General features: G+C 40.8%; 2 protein-coding genes across 22 annotated transcripts in view; one reads left to right on the top strand and one right to left on the bottom strand.

Annotated features, from left to right (window-relative positions):
- MED12L (mediator complex subunit 12L) overlaps positions 1 to 18,965 on the top strand; it is a 150,413-nt gene that overhangs the window by 25,268 nt on the left and 106,180 nt on the right. For 15 of the 20 annotated variants that reach the window (XR_008734502.1, XR_008734503.1, XR_008734501.1 and 12 more), the window contains 5 exons: positions 5,175 to 5,306; positions 6,711 to 6,837; positions 8,934 to 9,148; positions 10,263 to 10,367; positions 11,376 to 11,552. The exons of 1 other annotated variant lie outside the window; for it this stretch is intronic. Coding sequence is in view for 15 of the 19 variants with exons in the window: in XM_055723948.1 (XP_055579923.1) it covers positions 5,175 to 5,306; positions 6,711 to 6,837; positions 8,934 to 9,148; positions 10,263 to 10,367; positions 11,376 to 11,552 (756 nt within the window). In the remaining 4 variants the exon portion in view is untranslated. The remainder of the gene's footprint in view (positions 1 to 5,174; positions 5,307 to 6,710; positions 6,838 to 8,933; positions 9,149 to 10,262; positions 10,368 to 11,375; positions 11,553 to 18,965) is intronic. 4 more of the 20 variants (XM_055723953.1, XM_055723958.1, XM_055723960.1 and 1 more) reach the window with 3 other exon arrangements.
- GPR171 (G protein-coupled receptor 171) lies at positions 12,783 to 16,709 on the bottom strand. Of its 2 annotated transcripts, none has more exons than XM_055723965.1 (2): positions 15,716 to 16,709; positions 12,783 to 13,983 (listed from the first exon to the last, which is right to left on the bottom strand). In XM_055723965.1, exons 1-2 carry the CDS (start codon positions 15,747 to 15,749, stop codon positions 13,220 to 13,222), a joined length of 798 nt encoding a protein of 265 aa, XP_055579940.1. In that variant the 5' UTR covers positions 15,750 to 16,709; the 3' UTR covers positions 12,783 to 13,219. The 2 variants fall into 2 exon arrangements, with proteins under 2 accessions (XP_055579940.1, XP_005434357.2); XM_005434300.4 differs by having other exon boundaries at positions 12,783 to 14,348; positions 15,716 to 16,683.

Raw genomic sequence — 18,965 nt, 5'->3', positions numbered from 1 at the left:
GACAAACAGCGTGGGCATTGCCCAGCGGCACTGAGTCACACAGCTGGCTGCTGTCGGGAGAGGTTTGGGTGAGGTAGGAGGTGGCTGGGGTTTCCTTTTGCTTAGTGATTTGAGCTCCTGGGCGTTATTGCCTTGCTCTTCCTGCCTCCACCACAAAATGGTAACTTCTGCAGTCCAGGTGCCTCAATGGTGGCCTTAGCTAGTGCAATGTCAAACTAGTTCCTTAGTAGCAAACTTTTAAATTAAATAATAAAAGCAAGGAGTAGTGGGGAAAGGGCTCAGAGTTACAGGAGGCAGAGGTTTAATAGTACTTTTGGCTTCCTGTCTCCAAACCTATCAGGACCAGTAATGTTTAATACTTTCCTTTTGATACTTTCCTGTGTTAGTAATTGCGGTGCCTTTTTTAAAAGTAAAACCAAACCAGCTTTTTTCTTCTGTTTTTCACCCACCTTGTGGTCCAGTTATAAATTGGGGGAAATTAGGCTTTGGTTTTCTCTGAAAGGGTGTGACGGGTGGCTTTCAGAAGATTACAGTTATTTTGGGTCATGGTATTTTGGGTCATGGCTAAAAGACAACTGTTGTGAGTGAGCTGCCTGAACTTCAAATCTTGCTTCACAGGTGTGTGTTACTTGGTGCAGATAATCTCTTCCATTTGATGTCACCTTGAAGTGTTTTTCTTTCATTAGGCCTCGTGGAAGGTTTGGGAATCTTGAGGAAGGGTCTTGTCCATGGGAGGGTTTCACCTGGACCAAGGGAGTTGCAGTTCCTGCCTATCCGCACCTGTTTTCTACTCCTGTACCCTTTGTCTTGTCTTCTCTACAAAATGTATTCGTTAAGTGACGTGTGAACTGATCGTTCTTGTTTTCGTGCCCCTGAGATTTTAAGGGTACAAATGTGATCTTAATGATACTCTTCAAGGCAGTAGTTTGAGGCCTTCTGAAATGTGGTCTGCATTTCCACAGGCCAGACCATCTGCAGACTCAGGATCCCAAATGAGACTATTCCAGAGCCTGATTATTCTGAGAGGTGTTACTTAACTGTATTCTTACCATGTTTAAATAAGGTGGTGGAAGGGGGGAAGTGATGAGGTACAGCTATCATGTGAACGTTGGGCGGGCGGAAATCATGCAGCAGGCAGCAGGGCAGGGAGATAGAGCTCTGTGATGTGTGTTACCAGCATCACAGGCTGCTGCCGCCCCAGCTCCCAGGAGCAGCACGCCCCTGTCTGTGTACTCAGTAAAGCAGCGAGTACTCAGCACTGGAGTTTCCAGCACTGAACTTACTAATTTTCCAGTTTGTGGCTCTACAGATGAGGTGTGGGTTGGTTAGCGTAGTCATTCACTGCCCATGTACTGCTGTAGAGGCGTACTTAATGTAGGGGTTTGGGGTAATTATTTATATTGCAGGGACTTGATACAGCTTTCAAATGTATTTATTATCTTCAGTCAAAAGCAAAATAAAATATTTGCTGGTTAGACACTTCAACTTTGCTTTTTGCAGCTGCTGCAGGGGCCCGTGTTCCCAGAGCCAGATGAATGGAAATGTTCTGGTGATGTCAGCTTGCCCAACAGAAGTGTTTATCAGACGGTTTAAATAAGTACCTGCTCTCACATAATATTTTTTTTTACTTTTAGTTGCTGCACATGTAAGTTCCTGACAACCAAACTCACTGGTTTTATGCACTTAAAAGTAGTGTGATTGAAATTCTTAGGCGGATAAGCACCTTTGATGGTTTAAGTACTTATGGTAGGCTTTTTTTCCTTTCAAAAGAGGTTACGTTCTGCATATATGTGAAACTGCAGAATCAACACTGTGTTTTTTAAGGTGCACAATCACTTCTAGGTGTTTGATTTGTGGTGATGCTGGATTCTTACATCTCTGAGAATGTAATTCTGCTTTTTATAGGCACAGAATTGGGGAGTTATATTTTTACACTAATAAATTTCACAGTGTTAGCAGATGACTTGTTTAAAAAGAGAATTAACTGTCTGCATTTTCATAACTGTAGAGCTGTCTCTTTCTAGTTGTTTAATTTTAACACCACCTCCACCACCCCCACCTGAAAAAAACAGATTGTCCCTTGAAAAAAAGCTGCTTGAAGCAAGCAGATCAGTCATTCTGTGAAATCTCCTGAAGTTTAATTTATGTAGACCTCAGTGCTGTCCTGACCAGTATAATTTCATGCTACTTTCTTGTGAGTTGCACAAATGTTTGTCCTTTATTCTTCCCTTTTAAGAGAATTTTAATACAGTGCTACACATGGAAGTGCTGTTCAAAAGTAAGATTCCCATAATATTTCTTGACATAACTGAAATAACATTCAGCTTTAACAGAAAAAGGTCAGCTTGCCCTGGGTTTTCTCTTTTCTTTGGGGTATCATAGAAGTAATTTATGCAATCTTTAGTTTAAAAACCAAAAAACCCTGACAGTTAACACGTGCTGGTTTAATACCTAAAACTCTAAATACGCAATTTGCTGTTGACCACAATCTGATCTGCTTATTGTCAATGAGTTTCATAAAAGACTGTAAAACAAACAACCAAAACATGAAAGAAATGTGCTTGGTTAAGTAAGCCCTAGCCCTTGACCGTAACAGTTGTGTGTGCAATTTAAATAAGATACCTTGTTAATGACAACCTCTTAAGTGCAGAGAGCATGTCTGATGATGAGTGTCTATGGCCTTCTGGCATCTGGCTTTGTAACCTGGGGGTGCACTGGCTGTGGCCCACATGGGAGCCCACCCTGAGCAGGCTGGTCTCGTATGACTGACTTCTGTGATATGCCTGTTCTGTGGGCTTGCTTGCTGCAGCACGGTGCTCCCATTTTACTAAACAGAGTGATGGGTTTCGGGGACTGGAGGGCTCAGCAGTGGAGGCAAGGTAGGCCCTGCCAAGTCTGGTGTCTGTAGTGGTCAGAGGTAAGTGACACAGGTATGAAGTTGCAAGTGATACTCACTAGGACTCCCAAAACATGGGCACATAAATTAGGTTTGAATTTTGTTTGTGTGTACTCTTGTATATGGTGACAGGAGTTTAACTTTGGGCTGTTCTCACATTTGTCATAGGGCTTAAACATCTGTTCCCTTGAGCAGCAGGAGCAGCAGCAGTGGAAGTGGTTAGCTCACTGACTGCAGGCTTTGGCAGTTTTGCTTTTCAGTGCTTAGTATAGTTGAGCATGGCTCTGAGGACAGCTGAGTAACAGGCTCATATTCTTGGCTTAGTACCTCAGGCAGTGTCTGAAGGAGATACATATACATGTGCACATGCATATGTATACCTCAGTGTCTGCGTGCTGGCAACGTTTGTACAGTGTGCATATTCCTTGGAGGAAAAGCACCCTCATTGCTCTCAGGAGGAAGATAATTGAAGGGAAAAAAATTGGCTTTTTTCTTCTGCAATTTGACATTTCCCAAACAGCCTAAGCACTTTTCTTTATGCCACAACAAAACCAGGTAGGGACACTTACAACCATTTTTTCCTTCAGAAGTACCCCATGTAAGCCTTTCTTTAAATCTCTCTTGCCAGGATTTTGCTCTCTGTGTTTGCCCCAGCACAATGAGCTCTGACCTTCAGCATTAGTGCCCCATTGCCTCATCTCTTCAGGGCTTTCCATCGTCACTTTTCTGGAGGGCTTATGTTGTAGAAGCATCACGTGCGCCTTGTTTGAGAAGATAAGCTGCTCAGCCATTCTGCGAGAGGCACCATTCCCTGTGAGCGAGGGTGAGGAGGCCCTGTGGTGCTGTCCCTGGGATGCCGCAGGGTGCGATGCAGTGCGGGCGCAGCTTCAGTGAATGGGTGACCTGACACGCTGCGCCCAACCTCTGAGTTGGTGTCTCCTGCTTGGGAAACGCTTGGGGTTTTTTTTGTTGGCATGGTTTCTCTTGTTAGTAGAAAGGGAAAGAAGTCAGTGTGAAGATCAGAGTCTTTCAGGTTTCTGCATTGCCTTCAAAAGTACATAGTATCCATACTCTGTTGTTAGCTGGCTGCATCTAACCATAGCAGTGGTGATGTTACCATGTCACTTCATTTAGGTGAGAGAAAAACATTTTCCCCTCTTCCCTCCACTCCCGCTGCCCCTAGTCATCTAGTATCACTGGCTCTCTGTCACCTTGAAGTGTGTTTACAGGAAGCTTCTGTGTGTGACACGTGTGCACATACACACCAGCCTTGTTTAGCATAAGCGCTGGGTTTTTTGTAATTTTTGAGGAGGACAATTGGGATGGCTTTGAAGCAGTAACTTTCGTGCTTGTGGGTCTGTAATTCCTAATCACTCTCAAAAAAGTAACCTTGACAGGTTCCAGGCTTGCTTTCTGAGGGTGCTGTGCTTGACTCTAGCCCTTCTAATGTTTACTTGTAACTGTAGTTTCCACTAATCTTGGAGAATGAAGAAAAATCACATCTGCTTAATTTGCAGGTTGGTCTTATGTAAGCATTCGGAGACAGGCGCCAGCTTGGGCAGGAGCGAGGAAGTTCAGCAGATCCAGTTCAGTACTGCACAAGAAAAAATTACTTCCAAAATGTGGGTGGTTAGTGTAAACAGAGATTGGATGAACAGTCAATAGATATAAGCATATTATATCCCACTGCTATTCCGTAAATACAGATTTTCTAAAGACATGTACTGTTTCTTCAAAATCTCTGTGTTAGGTCAGAAGTAAATTGAGCTTTTTGGGAATTTTTTGACCTTGGTTATTTGATGGATAGACATTTAGAGATTAGAGGTGGGGTTATTTTTTTTTTAATGTGTCAGTGGGATGCAAGTAATGATCTGGAAACAGGTGGAGGAGGTTTGGAAGAATTAACGTAGGGAAAGCGTAAATTCTGTGTGGTTAATTGGGTTGAGAGGCTCTGTGTGGCGTGCTTTTCCTGTTTCTCTTGCTCATAAAGCAGATCACCCTTTTCTGTTTTTGTGAAGCAAGGTTATGATAAAGGAAATTTTTGATTCAAGCATCAGCAGTGTGAAAACTGAATTTTCCCTCTTTGGCTTCCAGATTATATTTCATTTCAAAACACTACGGATAAAGCAAATGTGTGCATCTGTCAGTACTAAAGAACAAAACTCGGCTTTTGTCTTCATCCCCCAGAACACTGGTTGCTGCAAGCTGTTTGCTCAAAAATAAGCCTGTTGGCTGTGTGGGTGAAAGAGTTTTCTGTCTGTGTTCTTGCACTGAACAGGTAGCCCCAAACGACGAAGCTGTGGTGACGCTGCTTTGTGAATGGGCTGTGAGCTGTAAAAGGTCTGGTAAGCACAGGGCCATGGCTGTAGCCAAACTCCTGGAGAAGAGGCAAGCAGAAATTGAAGCAGAAGTAAGTTGTTTCTACTTCTAGAATAGTGTGAACAGTATGCTTAAAAATAAGATATTTCTAAGGAAACATTGCTTTAATCTCTACTCATTACAAAACAAGTAAGTTTGATGCCATTTGGAGCACTGGGGATTTTTTTTTCATCAATATACAGCTTTTAAATTCTAGATAAATTTTAAATGAAAAAGCCTTCTATTTAAAATACAAAGAAACTGCATCCAAACTCAAAATGGTCTATGTTAGCTGATTTGTGTCTGTTTTGTCTGAAATATTTTACTTCTGTGAACTACTTGCCCAAATAAAGAAATAAAGGGGTACCACAGTAACTGGAGTGCCTTAAAAAGAGGGGTGTGGGTTTGGCCAGTGAGGCAGAGCTGTTCAGTTGGTGGGAGAGCCTGGGAAGTTTCCAAAACTAAGATCTGTTTTGAGGCAAAATTTGAGTGTAACTTTAAATCTTGCATTCTGTAGAACTCCATTTTTTTCAGAGGAAATGCAGCATTTCGCTGGAGAAGCAGGACACTAGTGTCTTCGGCATAAAGTGTTGTGGGAAAGGATCCTACTCCAGCTTGCATGAGCTGACACTTCTTGAAACTTCAGTAATACTAAATCTGCTCTGTAGTGAGGATTATCTGAGGCAGTGTGTTCACTGCAGCCTTGAAGCAGCTTTCTGGACCAGTGGTACCTCCCCATAGCTGGAGCACCGCTGCCTTGGCCTCACCTGCATCCCTGCAATGCCTGGCAGGCAGTTTTTACTGGATGGGGGTTCTGTTTAGTTTGTTTTTTTCTTTTCTTCCTAGAAAAAAGGGTCCCCAGGAAAATGGTGTGTGGTGTCTGTTCAGCCTGGGTGTGGGGATAGAGAGATGAGAGCACTTGTGCATTTGTGCAGACAGACACACAGACATTATGAGGTGTAAAAAGACTTTCACTTTCTAAAGCTTCTCTGCTTTGTCTGGTCCTCACCACAAACTATTCATTAGAGGGAAGGGAGCTTCATGTATTGTTTCTGCCTCACTGTCACCAAAATCCACTCAAAGCAGAGATGTTTGCCCTGGTTGTTACTATATTTAGTGTAATTTATGCGAACAAGAGGAGTTGCCTTTCATATTCACATTGGTCTTGGAAGTTATATATCTTTAAATTTCTACTTTTATATGAAACTATGTTGTTGCAGATGATGGTACATGTCTCAGGCATTCCTTTTCAATAAGTAATCCAAAATGATCAAATAAAATACCTTAGAAATAACCAAACTAGGTAATGGGGAAAATGTTGTTCTAGAGAGAGTCTGGATTTTATGAAGAGGTAGGAGATAATCACATGTATAGTTGCCTCAGATGCAAATTGTGGGAATGTTATATGCATTTGGGTGTCAGATACATGCTTTTAAAAATTTATTTAACTGTGCAGAGATGTGGTGAATCTGAAGTCCTAGACGAAAAGGAATCTCTGTCTTCAGCCTCCTTGACAGGTTCCAGTCTTCCTGTTTTTCAGAATGTCCTGCTAAGGTTTTTAGATACACAAGCTCCCTCATTATGTGAGTATTAACTAATTTATATTCCAAAGTAGATCAGAAGCCACTGGTCTGCTATCTGGCTGCTGAAGTTACTGTTTTGCTGTAGCAGGTCTTTTGCAGTTCCTGTGATTATCTGCTCTATTTTCATATGCACCACTTTTTGAGAAATCTCCTGCCTTGTTACAAGATCTTTCTGTGATACTTATTTCTTTCTTTCACAAAAGGAAAATGGGCAGAAAGTACGTTTATTTCTGTTTAAGCTGTTAAGAGATTTGGGGAAAATACACTCTGTGGTTATTTGACATCAAACACTCGCCTCTTTTTGACACATCCACATTAGAAGTGACTGACTTGGAAATTACACACAAGTGTTAAAGTTGAAAGCTGTTAGCTGACAAATAGGTGGATTGGAAAGAGGATCTTTGTTCATCATAGATTGCTCTATGAAATGACTTGGTCTAATAAAACTGCCTGATACTGTAGCCTGTGTTTCTAGTATCTTAAGTACTGCTGGTTAGTGCCTTTTTTTTTTTTTTTTTTCCCCCCCTAATCCCTGGTGCCTTTAAAATAAAGAGGATTTTCAGTGGTTTGAAACATGATGCTGAAAACTCTCAACATCCAAAAAAGGCAAAACTTCTTTAAAAAATTACTACAGACTCCAAAGGTAGTGGCAGTGCTTTATTTTCGTGCTAGTGGTGACCCTGTTTTTTAATAAACCATCTGAACTATTTGTGTTATTTAGATTCATGTTTCTGATGTGCTTGTTTCAAACACGGTATCGTCCTTCTTCACCTGAGTAGCTCTGCAAGGCAGGGTAGGGAGAGCAGCGAGCAGCTAGGGAATGTTTTCCTTGCTTGAAATATTCCTCAGTATTTTCAAGCATTGGATGAGTTTTGTGGTATTGTATTGTTTTTATGGTGGTTGAGCTTCTGTGTCTCCAAAAATGGAAAGCATGTAATGGCTGTATTTTGAAGGAGGGCAGATCATCAGCAGGGGTGTGGTTTTTTGATGCTGCTCCATACAGCGTCTGGTCTGCACACCTTACTTTTGAGGGGTTGGTGTACGGCAGGCAACTCCAGGTGAGCAGGACTGTGGGCTGCAGGGAAGAGTTCTGGCCCTGAACTGGTGTACTGGTGGGCTTACTGTTACAGCTTCTGTGCAGCAGTGCAGTGAGAATTTCTAAAAAGAAATAGTGTTATATAATGAACTAATTTGAACTTGTAAAGCATAATTTTCTTTTAAATAAATGTTGATGATTTGGATTTGGTAGTCCAGGAGCTGGAGGGTTGTTTTTTTTTTGCCCAGTAATGCTGGCGTGCTATAAAGCTTATTTTCTGTTAACTGCAATGTTTCAAACCTTTCTGTGGTACAGAAAAAGTCAATTTAAATATAGCTGTGAAAAATGAAAACTTAATAAAAAAATTTTATATGATGTATTTCTCTAGGCTTTGCTTTGGCACTGGAAAAATAACATGTATTTATTTTAATAAACTTTTTCCTGATGTGCATGAGCATGTGTAACAGATAAAATACACTAAACTATCAAGCTTTAATTACTGCGTTTACATCTTGGAACCCTGGCATGCAGAGATTTTGAGTTCTTTGAAAGTATTTTAAAAGATTTTCTGTTATGATTATGAAAGTACTATAGATAAGACAGTAACATTTAATATAGTAGTATAATTTGAGGGGAAAGGACAACTCTTGCGTGGTCTGTTATAATCCAAGGCTTCAGCTTTAATTTTTCTTCACACAAGGGATGTCCTCATCCTTTTCCCCCCTCTTCTTAATTTTTAGAAACAGTTGAACGTTGTACTTAACTGCTGGCACACACCTACCCAACTGGGGCAGATGTGTATGGGGTAGAATGCTCTGGGATCCACTGCTGAAATCTGTCCTGTGCCTGGAGCTGCCAGCAAAGCCAAAACACATAAATCAGATGGGAAGTGGTTTGTTCTGTGGAGACAAAGAGAAACCTGTGCAGGATGGCCGAGACATTTTTAGTAGGCCGTTAAAATTAATTTGCTGGTGTTTGCAGTTTGCATAGCTGAAACCCAAATATGTATAAGTTGAAACTACGGTCTAATTTTATTTTATTTATTTTTTTGGGGGGGTAGCTGACCCAAATAGTGATCATGAGAAGACAGAATTTGTGAATTTGGTGCTGCTTTTTTCCGAATTCACTCGGCATGATGTTTTCTCCCACGATGCATACATGTGCACTTTAATATCACGTGGAGACTTATCCATCACTGCAACTACTAGACCACGTTCACCTAATGGGGAAACTGTGGATGAACACTATTCTAAGGATCATGATGTGAAACTGGAGGTAACACTTCATGCTACTTCTCCCATGTTTGGTACTCTGTTTCATTAAATGTAGATTTTTTTTTTTTTTACCAAAGCATTAATATTTCAGATATATTAAGGGTTTTTAATCTGTCTCTTTGTCTCTTTCTCTCTCTTTGAGAAGATTGAAAGTGATCCATTAGCTTCATCCTTGTACATAGCTGTAAATATTGCTGTTTTGCTGCAAATATACTGAACTGACAGTTGTCTGGTGAGCTAAGTAACTTGAAACAAACAAAAAGGCACAATGTAGACTTCTAAATGTACCAGTGGAAAAAATTACTTGCAGGTGTGCTTCAGTGAAGAGAAGGGAGAACTTTAAGCAGGTGGGGTCAATGTGGAGCCTGGAGTAAGCCCCACATCTTCTGTATGGTATGGAGCATGTTGGCACAGCATGGGTGTGAGCCATGCGCAGTGTGGTCATCTGCTGGCAGTGTGTATGCTGCACAGCCACTGATCAGAGATTGTGAAACCAAACCTCGTGATGTGTACAGGTGCAGTGCCGAGCCTTCCATCAGATGAGCAGTTCATAACCTTTTCTAAAAGTAGTGCAAGAGGAAGACAATTTTAAACTCAAGGCTGTGGGACCATGTGTGTACTCGTGTGATGAGACGTAGCCTGTTGTTCTGCTGCACAGTCCATGTAGTGCCTGTGGGCAGCTAAAGCATTCTCTCATATTTCTTTCGTATGTCTTTTAAGTTGGTCTCATGGCCAAAGTTGCCCCGAAATATAGGAGGTTTCTACAAGTTGCCTTTCATGGTACAATAAAGTAGGAAATAACTCTTAGGAAGGTACAAGAGTCAGCTTTCTGTTCTGTAGGTGTCCCTGGGGCAAAATTGCTCATGGGGATATACTGTAAAGTTTTGTTTCCCCCTTTGGCTCCTGCCCTTTTCTATGCTTTTGTGGATTTAGGCTTGAGAAATACCTTGTGAATTAAGGCTTGTCATAAAGATTTAAAAGTCAGTATCTGAAAACTGTCAGTGCTTTTTTCTTAATTCTTAAATAGGTGGAGTGCTTGGTTTTACCTGTGATCAGTTAAATGGGTCTTCTATAAAATGTGACTGATACTTGTTTTTCTCTCTGGCAATTATTAGGATCATAGTATTATGGAACATATGGGCATTGACTCAGGAACCGCTAGTATTTTTGATGATGTAGACAAGAGTGACTTTAAGGCAGATTTTGGTTCGGAATTTCCAGTAGGTTTAACTTTCAATTTTCTGCATGCCTTTGAAGCCTGTGCCTGCTGCTTGCTGTTGCCACTGAATGTCTCTCCATGCCCCTAGCACCACCTTGCTGCTTCCATCCACAGCCAGTGTCCTTTGGCATCCAGTCCCTGTGTCTCCTGTGTCAGTGCATCGCCTCCTTTCTCTGTATCTCTGCTGTATGACAAGTTACTGCTTTGCGGTGCTTCCCCTAGTTGTGCCCCTGCACACACACTTGCATGTGCAGTCTTTTCTCCCTCCTTCTCCTCCTCCCCCTTGCCCCCAGTGTGTTCAGGGTGCTGTGTATTACAGTTAAGCGTGAATAAATATTCAGAGCTATCCACTTTTTGATATCAAGGAACCCCATTGATACCATTTGCTTTTCAAGTGACTGTTCTATGTTTTGGCTCTGTCTTCCAAATCTGTTTCCCCCTCTTCTTTCCTTACTTTTAGCCTGATCCTGCATTACTCCTGAATCTCCTAGTTTTTTCCTTTAGACTGGTCCTTGTTCTGCATCCGCAAGGACTCCTGTGCCCAGACCTATCAGTGCAGATCCACTTGCAGGATATCAGGACCCCTGTTTCTGCCTGACATCTGTCATATTGGTGGTTTCAAGTATATCCATGCCTGCTTACAATGTCTCTTGTCACCTCCCACTTCACCCTTTTCATTATTTTCCCTTGATCACTGGAATAGCTTATCGTGGTTTCTGTGTCACAGCAGCATAAGAAGTGTGGAGATCAGTCTGAATCTGGCTGAATATTGCTAGTTTAAAATTTGTCTAAATAACAGTGGAGATATGCATAGAGAAGACATAATGTGTATATGTATCTTAAAATTCAGGCTTGATTACAATTGCCCTTGCTTTGTCTATCTTTAAAAAACTTCAGGTGTTTAAAAAGAAACTGTAAGCAAGAACAAAATCATATCTCTGAATGCAGTTGCTGAATTTTGAAAGTTAGAGGTTACACTTACCTTAAACGTTTGTTTTACATGACTTAGATTTTTTCTCCGATGCCTGGGGAGTCTTGTGAGAATGTGAACTCTTCTTTAGACAGAAGAATTTCAGTTACCAGCGAGAAGTCAGTCAAGAGGGAAAGACTGAGAGAACTGATTTTCCCATCCAATTATGACCTCCTTCGTCATTTGCAATATGCAACGCATTTCCCTATACCTCTGGTGAGTGACCTTTGTACTTGCATGCGTAACGGTCCTGCCTGATGTGCTGGCAAAGCATTTAAAGGAAGAGAAGTTCATTGTCTGAAGAGAGTTGGGCTGTGTGACCTCTGCCTGGGGGCTCCTGACCAGTTTGCATGGTGCTGTTGCTGCCAGCGTGCACACACTGTACGCTGCAGGGTGGCTTTAGTGCAGCACAAGGGCACCTCTGTTTTATCCAAAGGGTTAGCTGGAAGAACGTAATAAGAGGTATAGTGATGTCTGATGACTTGGTTAAGGAGACAGGCAGCGCAATAAAACCACCACCTTTCAGGGTCTAACAAAAGTTTGCTAAATAGAAAATTTGATACGTCATTGGACAGATGGATGAATACCAAAATATCTGAAAGAAATAGCTGTGAAATGTAAGGGACAGAATGGTGTTATTTCCTCCCACCCACTCCTAGCTGTTTCTAGCGTGGATTTTTGGCTGCTGCTGTTGTGTTTGTCTGTAGGCTTATGGGAACTGAAGAAAGCCCCATGAATAGCATTCCAGATCCCAAACCCTCATTCAGATGACTTCTCATGTTTACTGCTGTGCTGGAAAAAGGGCCCAAATATTGAACAAGTCTTGAACTGGAATGCATCTATTCAAGAATGATATTAATATTATTTTTAAACAACAATGATAAAGGATTTAAAATTGTTAAAAAGTTCAATACAGTAAGTGTCATGTGAGATTATGAGGTGATAACAATAGCTTTCTTTGCTTTAAATTTCTTACTGCACAGAGTTTGGGTTCTGATTTATTGCAAGTGAGTTGTTATGAGGATACAGAGTGAGCTATTTCTATTCAGGAGAGTTTGAATGCTTGTGCAAAGTTTTATTCATACTTTGCCTGTTTTAAGGATTAGAAAAAAAGATAACTTGATTTGGTTTTGTTTCTGAAATATTTTTTGATTTACAGATGGAGCTAATCCAGATAGCTGGATTTTGCCCATGCAAATTGATTTTAAAATTTTCATTATTGATTATTCTACATATGCATTATTTCTGAAAGTAATAGTAAACTAGAATATTAATAAATTTAGTTGCTGTTTTATAAATTTTTATTTTAAAAAACCCAAGCAAACAGAATGCACTGGATATTTACACTTACACTTCATCTTAATTTTTAAATTTCCTTGAATTTTCTGTAATAGCGTTAGCTTTTTTGGTATTCATTGAAGCAGCAGCAAGGAAAGGCAGTAGAACTTGGCAAGAACAACAAATTTATTTATAAAAACTGGAGCTATGATGTAAACAGGTACAATAATCTTTAATCGGTGCAGCTTAAAACTACTTTCCGGAGTAAATAATGCCCTCTAAAATGCTTTTGGTTTAGTTGTGTATATGAAAACTTCACAGCTGAAGAATTGCTGTTAAATAATCTCTTCACTTGATTGCAGCAAGTCATTTAATATATTTAACTTAGAAAAGGTGAGTTCAGGTGTTTCCCATAAATACATGTAAGTATATTTGAGCCTGTCTGAACATGTATTCTGAAGTGTTCTGATCCCTGGTAGGTCATCACTGGTACCTGGACCTATTTCTGAAAGGCACTATCAAACATTCTGCTAGTTCAGACCTACTATGTGAACATATAACGAAGCGATTGGTATAGTCCACAGTTTTTTTCCTTCTGCTTGGGTTTATGATTCAGCAGGAATGTTGTTGACCATGGTAGCCATGCTTGCGATTGCATTATGGCTGTTCATACTGCGGATTGCATGCTCTTCTGATGTATTGGAGAATTGGTACTTTTGCATTTGCTGTTCACTTCTGTCTGGTACCTCTTTGTCTGTGGAAACTTTTGCCTCTTTGGGTGCTGCAAACGTCTCAGTAAATTTCAGTCTGAATGATTTGGAGAGATGGTAATACAGAATAGGGTCAAAACAGAGGTTTGATACTGCAAACAGCAAGGTAGATTCTTTAGCTTTAAAGAGAGCTTGTTTCAGAGAGCAGTTGGTTATGGTATTGTTCTGGCTCAAAGTGTAGGGGATACGAACAATGTGGTATGGAACAAAACATAGCAGGTAGCCTGCAGTTACAAGCGTTATGTTGATGAGGGTTTTTTTCACATTTGCATAACTCTCGCTGTATTTGTTTCGGCAGAGTTGTCTAACCACAAGGAAATTGGAAATCAGTATCATAGCTGAAAAATTCAGGAATATTGCTGTGCATATGAAATTAGTAAACACGTGCCAATCTTTTCCAAATTTTGTTTTGAAGTCGATGCATCCCACACCAGGTCTTTCTTCAACGGTTTTTATTGGAATTGCCATGTTAGGCACTGTTATAAGGAGGACCATTGTCCACACGACTGCAGATAGCATCTTGGCAAATCCAGGCTCTTGAATGCGGTAGATCTTAGTACTGTGCATTAGCTGAAGGCAACGATCCATGCTTACAAATCCTAAAAATATAATTGATAAATACATATTCAAGTAGATGAAGCAGGCTGTAACTTGGCAGTGGAATATTCTCAGATTCCAGGATGCAACTCCTAGGTCAACAATAATCTTGACTGGCAATGCCAAAGTCAACAGAAAGTCTGCTGTTAAGAGGTTAATTAAGTAGATGCTCATACACTTCCATTTCTGACCTTTTTGTGTGAATGCCCATAGTGCGAAACAACTTCCAATAATTCCTATTAGGAAAATCAAGTAGTAAAAATAGGTAAAAGGTTCCATTTCTTCACCGACATGGCATTGTGAAACATTGCTTGACATTGTAAATTTCTTGTGCAAGTTGATTTTGCTAATAGGAGAGATCAAGAACCTACAAAAAGAACGAAGAAGACATCCATGACATCAGCTTTTCCTGACTGACAGTAGTTTTTCTTTGAAAATTTTGTTTGATTAATTTCATGGAAGAAATGCAATTGGGAAGAAGTATTTTTTTCTCTTCATGCTGCTTCACAGATGCTCAAGAGGGCTTTGTTCTCATGTCGGAAAAGTTTGGAGATGTATTAGGATTTGTTCTTGAAAGCATATAGACTTCTGAGAAACTTCTCCACTTAAGCAGTCTTCCTCAGTGACTCTTTGATTCAAAACCACCCTCTCCACACCCCACCCCACCCCCAACTGAAACACCAAAGAAAACGGTTTGAATCTGTTTACATTAGGCATCTGGTTAATAATGGTCGTACTAAAATGTCATTAATTTTGAACAATTGAAACTGTGCCTAAAAAAAGGGCAATATTTGTAGCAGTCTTGTACTATAAACATGTATTAGGAGTTCCAAAGTTAATGCACCATCAAGCCAATAAGTGGGTATTTTAGATGAGCGAGTAGTTCTAATCAATTAAAAGTTTTTGCAAACTACTCTCTCTTCCTGCTTTGAGGATAAATTAATTGTGTATTTTTATGCAGCTTTTAGAAAAAGCACATTTTGAAAGAAGCAGCTATAAAATAATTGTGCTCACTTCCTCTTTAGGCTTCACTGGAAATTATAGGGAAGGAAAGTAGAAAATTTTGGTTGCATTTTAACCAAATATGCTACTCTGTAACCGAGGTGGGTTTTTTTGTTTGTTTGCTATATTGTCAGATTGCTGCATAGAATGTCTGTGGGAAAGGAGACATGTTCAGTAGAGTTTCTTGGAATGAAAATCAATACATTTATGTCTTGAATAGTATGAGACTGCAACACTTTTAATTTCATTATATTGTTCCTAATTTTAATATACAATGTAAGAGAACTACTGCATTTACACATTTATTTTCTGCTGTAAACTATGTCTCCAGATGTGCACAGTTTGTAAACCAAAATGATTGTGGATGCTCCAGTGATTTAAAATGGGGAGTAAAAGCAGTTTGTTTCTTGCAGTGGGATTTCTGCAGGTAGTCTCTCTGCAGGTGGTCTCTGTTGTCCTGAACACCTGTAACTGAGTTGCATTAGGCTTGGGTACATGCAGTATTGGTAAGGAGCAAGCAGCGAAGAGGCAGCTCAGCAGACTGAGCCCTGAAATACTGCTGGAACTGGAGCTTCCAAGGCTGCAGCATGGCTGCAGGCAAGTAACGCTGACTATGGACAAAGCAAAGGCTGTTCTGGTAAATACCTGAGCCTGACTTTCTATGCACTTGGCACAGTTAATATTTCAGTAGAACTAGATAGGCTGGAACAGACAAAGGCTAGAAGCACGTACCTGCCTTTAGTGGTCTCTGGGGTCTTCTGAGCATTAGTCTGCAAAGGTCTGGTGTCTCTTGGTGACTGCTCTCACAGTCCGATAGTGTGTTAATCTTTTCCTCTGGCAGTGTCTGCTGTTTTTTTTAAAACATGTCTGTGGTTTCCAAATGTGCTGATTGACGCAGTTAAAACCAGCATTCAAATAACTAGATCACGTGGAAGTTACCTAGAAGAATGGTGAGAGTAAGATGTCAGTGTTGACGGAACAGCCCAGAGAGACCTCTCTTTCCTGTTTCTGAAGCCAGAGCGGACAGCCGAGTGGCAGGCACACCGAGGGCAGTGCCCTTCTCCGCACTCTGCCCCATGTAGTATGGTGCTGAGCTGCTCCTCAGGCACTTGGTGCTGTGCGGGACAAAACAGAGAACGATGGGGAGGAATATGGCTGTGAAAGAGCTGAGGTAGACATGATAATGTGGCTGGTAGCATGGATTATTATGATTCAAAATAAGTTTTTGTGGAGGGAAGATTGTCAGAGTTGCTTAACCTGGCCACATCAGAGAGCCGACGGGAATGGTGAATAGTGCTGTAAGCTGGATGATACCTAGCTGACCTGAAATCAGTGCAATTTCCACTCTCTCCTGCTATTGTCATGCCTGAAGACTTTTTCATGGATTTCCTAAAGCCTCCATCAGGTTAGTCCCAGATTCTTGATGTGGGGCTGCAGATGTGTGCCATCAATGGCTGTTCCTTTCTTTTGTTTTTAAAAATCTGAAAGTCTTGTTCCTCCTCCATACATCTTACATTTACAATCTCTCTGGAATCAGGATTTTGCAATGTAGTTGGTCCTCATTCATTGTAATATTCCTGCATGAGATTCCAGGTTTTTGAAATCTAATGAGTGTTTTTTTCCTAGCGTTGCAACCTAATTTGCAAACTTAAATTGTGCATAGAGATTCTACTGATAACAATTAGAATTCTAAGCCTTTGGACATTTGCCAAGCATTATTTAAAATAAAACCGATACATTAGGGAAAATATTTAGAATTAAGCTTCCCCCCCCCCCCCCCTTTTTTTTTTTTTTTTTTAAACCTGGAGAAAACACTAGGCTAGGGTGTTGAGGTCCTGATGATGACACTGAAACCCTAAAATGCTAGCACTTAGTTGTAGTTGCGAATCCACAGGAATTTACAAATCACGTACCAGAGCTTTGTGAAGAAACAAATTAAGAATGTCTGGTTTTAAGTTTAGTCATAAGCTTAAAGTTCTGACCATATTTGTCAAAATGTTTGCAGGGCTTCATGATCTGGGATGATCCTATGTTTGGTTTTGAGTAAACATGGACTAATTTTATGGTGTTACACTCATCATGTAAAACGGATCTTTCCATACTTGTATTTTTCTATTTATTTTTTTTAAAACTTGAAGTGTAGCATTCAGTCAGTTTTTTCACTGTCTCCCCTTTTTCTGTAGAGTCCGTTTATAGCTCAGAAAACTTTTCCAAGTCTAAAAAGGCAAAGTGATGGTTAGGTAAGCCTTTACTGAAGAATAGTCTACACTTCCTACAGAAATGTTTTAGGAGGAGAAGAAACATGAGAGTGTGAATCTACTGAGTCGTAGTTCTTTGTTTTTATTGTAGTTCAGTGTCATCCTCTTCCCCTACCTATATGTCTAATTTAAAGGACATTTTCATTCATAAATTACAGTTTTAGATGGTAGATTTTGTGGTAATTAAGGTTGTTGAGTGCTTCTCATCGTAAAACCCTATTTTTGGTTGTTTAAACTTTGCTGAATTTTTTACTTTTTGTTTGAAATTTTCCATGATTCATGCCTGCTTAGGCTGACTCCTGGGATTGTGGAGTAGTGAAAGGAAGGGAAAGGGTGCTGGTGTGGGCAGGAATTTAGCCAAAATGATTTAATCTTTTCTGACAACAAAGGTAGGAAAAGTAACATCTAAACCTTTAAACAGCCCCTCCCCCCCACCCCGCCCCGCCCCTCCCCGGGCCTCGAAATGCAATGACCTTTAAAAGAGAATCGGGATACCTTGTGTTTTGAATTGGACATAGCAAAGACTGATGTGGGTGGTCCTTGTATCGGGATCACTTCTGATACCTCACCACAGTTTGCATATACAATTGGAGAAAGGTTTTGTGTCCAGAAAAAGCCCAGGGCTCTGGTGTCACAGAGCGGGGAGATCTGGGGCTGGCTCCTGGAGGCCGCGTGCTGGATTACCCACAGGGGATGCAGAGAGGAGCTGGGGAAACGTGAAGGATGCGAGAGCCGTCAGTATGGATGGGGAGTCTGGATGTACCTTGGAGTCCTTGTGGGTCCTCCTTACCTGGGGTTTGACTCTCTGAAGCTGTGAAATGTCATACTGCAGCATTGTGCGTGGGGAGTGTCGGGACTGTGTGGAGCAGCACTGCCTGGGGTGTGGGAGAGCAGGCGTCTGCCCCTCTGGGCTCTGCTCACAGGGGATGAGCACTTTGTGCTGTTAAAGGCACTGAAAGATTGAGAGTTAATTTGGAGTTTTGAGTTTTGATTTCTTCAGTGTGTGTTTATGTGCCTGTGCAAGCCAGACAGATGCACATAGGTAGAAGTTTTGCAGTCGATATATCATAGAGAATTGATGGGAAACCCTGGTTGTATCATGATTTGTATCATTTATGTGGTGGTGGACAGGAAAAACCACTTGCAAACAGTTGGTTTTCTTTCAGGTTATCTTTAATTGTCAGAAGTGTTCAAAACTGGTATCAGAGGCACAGTGACGAGCAGATGGTACAAACTGTCCTGAGAGAGTTTTCCTCTCTTCCTGTGCCTGGCTGTCATGGTCACTGTTTCGGTATTGATGTATGTCTTTGAGGAACAATCTCTGAGTGGTGTTTTTGCCGTCCTTCAATCATGTAGCCAAGAAGGTGGTGGGGTTTTTTTGTGTACAAACACGTACAAACTATCCAGTTTAGTCTTTTCTCTTATGGCTTTTCATGACTTTCACTGACAGATTAAAATTTTTTATCCCATTGTAATATCTGCATTGTAAATGAAAAATAGGAGTGATCTTGGTACGGGGTAGTTACAAATTCTGAGCAGAAATAACTATATTGGATGAAGAAAAAACTGATGGATATAGATTTCAGAGCATAAGGAAGTAAGATGTGTTTAGTGTAGCCTGTTGCCATTGTTGGAGAGGGGGGAGATCTGGTCTGCTTGGTACAAACCAGTCTGTGAACTCCAGATAATACAGGTAGATAACCATGTCCTGGGCACCAATGTCA

Source organism: Falco cherrug, chromosome 11 (genome assembly GCF_023634085.1).
Source record: "Falco cherrug isolate bFalChe1 chromosome 11, bFalChe1.pri, whole genome shotgun sequence".
Lineage (NCBI taxonomy): Eukaryota > Metazoa > Chordata > Aves > Falconiformes > Falconidae > Falco > Falco cherrug.
The sequence above is the reverse complement of the archived record's forward strand: the minus strand, read 5'-3'. Positions and strand labels throughout refer to the sequence as shown.

Bases quoted from the DNA above. Each gene is read 5' to 3' on its own strand.
- GPR171 (XM_005434300.4), bottom strand. From the start codon at position 14,299: ATGTCAAGCAATGTTTCACAATGCCATGTCGGTGAAGAAATGGAACCT.